The sequence below is a fragment of the Penaeus monodon genome, chromosome 33 (genome assembly GCF_015228065.2).
Source record: "Penaeus monodon isolate SGIC_2016 chromosome 33, NSTDA_Pmon_1, whole genome shotgun sequence".
Taxonomy (NCBI): domain Eukaryota; kingdom Metazoa; phylum Arthropoda; class Malacostraca; order Decapoda; family Penaeidae; genus Penaeus; species Penaeus monodon.
In genome coordinates this window covers 16,958,040-16,959,761 of record NC_051418.1, presented here as the reverse complement: position 1 = coordinate 16,959,761, position 1,722 = coordinate 16,958,040, and the positions used below count along the sequence as shown (strand labels likewise).

The 1,722-nt window shown below is 42.0% G+C and overlaps 1 protein-coding gene across 1 annotated transcript in view; it reads left to right on the top strand.

Annotated features, from left to right (window-relative positions):
- Window positions 1-1,722, top strand: part of LOC119594106 (sialin-like) — a gene marked incomplete at its 5' end in the record, with an annotated part of 16,514 nt that overhangs the window by 13,958 nt on the left and 834 nt on the right. The window contains 1 exon segment of the mRNA XM_037943163.1: window positions 52-181. Within this exon segment, the coding sequence (XP_037799091.1) occupies window positions 52-181 (130 nt within the window).

Below are 1,722 nucleotides of genomic sequence, written 5' to 3'. Positions count from 1 at the left end.
TCAGTCCATATATAACGTCTGTCTCATTCGGAACTAACCCCCCCCCCCCAGAATAAATCTATCCACGCCTGGAGAGAGGTGTTCTTGATGTCAGCTGGTATACTGACAGTGGCGACATCCCTCTACATGGTACTGATGTCCGTTGATGTACAGCCTTGGAATAACCCGGAAAAGATCAAAGGTCATTATCTTTTTGTTTTTCTATTATATTCTGCAGTTAATTGTGATTTTATTAGCAGAGCAGGCTTAGTTAATTTGACCAATTTCGCATACAGGAAACGCAATCTTCTAAGGTAATGCAACGTACAGGAAATGTACTCTACTCTTGTTAGATGTATACAACACATTGCACCATACATCTACTAAAACGGGGAGAAAATATGATAAATATTTAGTAACGATAATGCTTCAAAATAAAACAATAAAATGACTCTCGCCTGCGCAACTGAAGAGTCTACAGGAATTAGTCAACATGGCATAATGAGAGGTGCGATGGGCACGTGCGTGGGGATTGAAGGAGAAGGGGGTGATTTTAGGGGGTGCAACATGTGATTTGAGTGAAGTTGCACAACGTTATGATATGGGGGTTGCAACATGTTGTGATTTGAGTGAAGTTGCACAATGTTATGATTTCAGTGGGGGGGTGCAACATATTGTGATTTGAATGAAGTTGCACAATGTTATGATTTCAGTGGGGGGGGAGGGGTGCAACATATTGTGATTTGAGTGAAGTTGCACAATGTTATGATTTCAGTGGGGGGGGGGGGGGTGGAACATATTGTGATTTGAGTGAAGTTGCACATTGTTATGATTTCAGTGGGGGGAGGGGATGCAACATATTGTGATTTGAGTGAAGTTGCACAGTGTTATGATATTAGGGGGCATCATATTGTGATCTGAGAGCGCAGTTAACGATATTAGGAGGAGGGGGTACACCATGTTGTGATCTGAAAGTGAAGTTATGATATCAGGGGGAGGGGTGCACCATATTGTGATTTGAAAGTGAAATTGCGTCATGTTATGATATTAGGGGGTACTCGCCTCCTACCTTACTTTCTCGAAAATTCCAATTCAAGCTGTATACGTTTCCCACTTCCCAGCTGCCTGGTGTAAAAGAGGCCGGGGGGGGGGGAGGTGAGTGAAGATGCACAATGGTACGATTTTAAGGGTTTGCACAGCGTTATGATTTGAGATTGGTGTGGGGTTGCAACATGGTTTTAGTTAGGGGAGTTGCACTGTACTATAATTTCGGTTAAGTATGTGGGATTGTACATAATTTTTAGGTGAGAACGTTTTATGATAAGAGTGGTGAGGCGTAGTGGGGTTAAAAAGGAGCGAGGGATATCCTGTGTGCACTGGAATTTCTAAGAAAAGAAAGTTGAACACTATAACTTGAGGTGGCCGGGGGGGGGGGGATCAGCCACGTAAGCGGTTAGGGGTTATGGGGGGGGGAACCTTAAACGTTGCGCGTGAGACACTTTCATATACATTACACATTAAGTTGATAAACTCTATGCATGCAATTTTAAATTAGTGTTAGTACATACAAATTAACATGCGTATTTAGAGAACACATTCTGATATTTTTTTTCATTATAAGAGTAAAGCCTATGATAGTGTAAACATTTTCCCATTTGGTTCTTGAGCCCCTACGGCGGACCTGTTCCTCAGATAAAGCTTTGATATAAAAGGGAGATTATCTTGAGTTACCATTAACCTGTG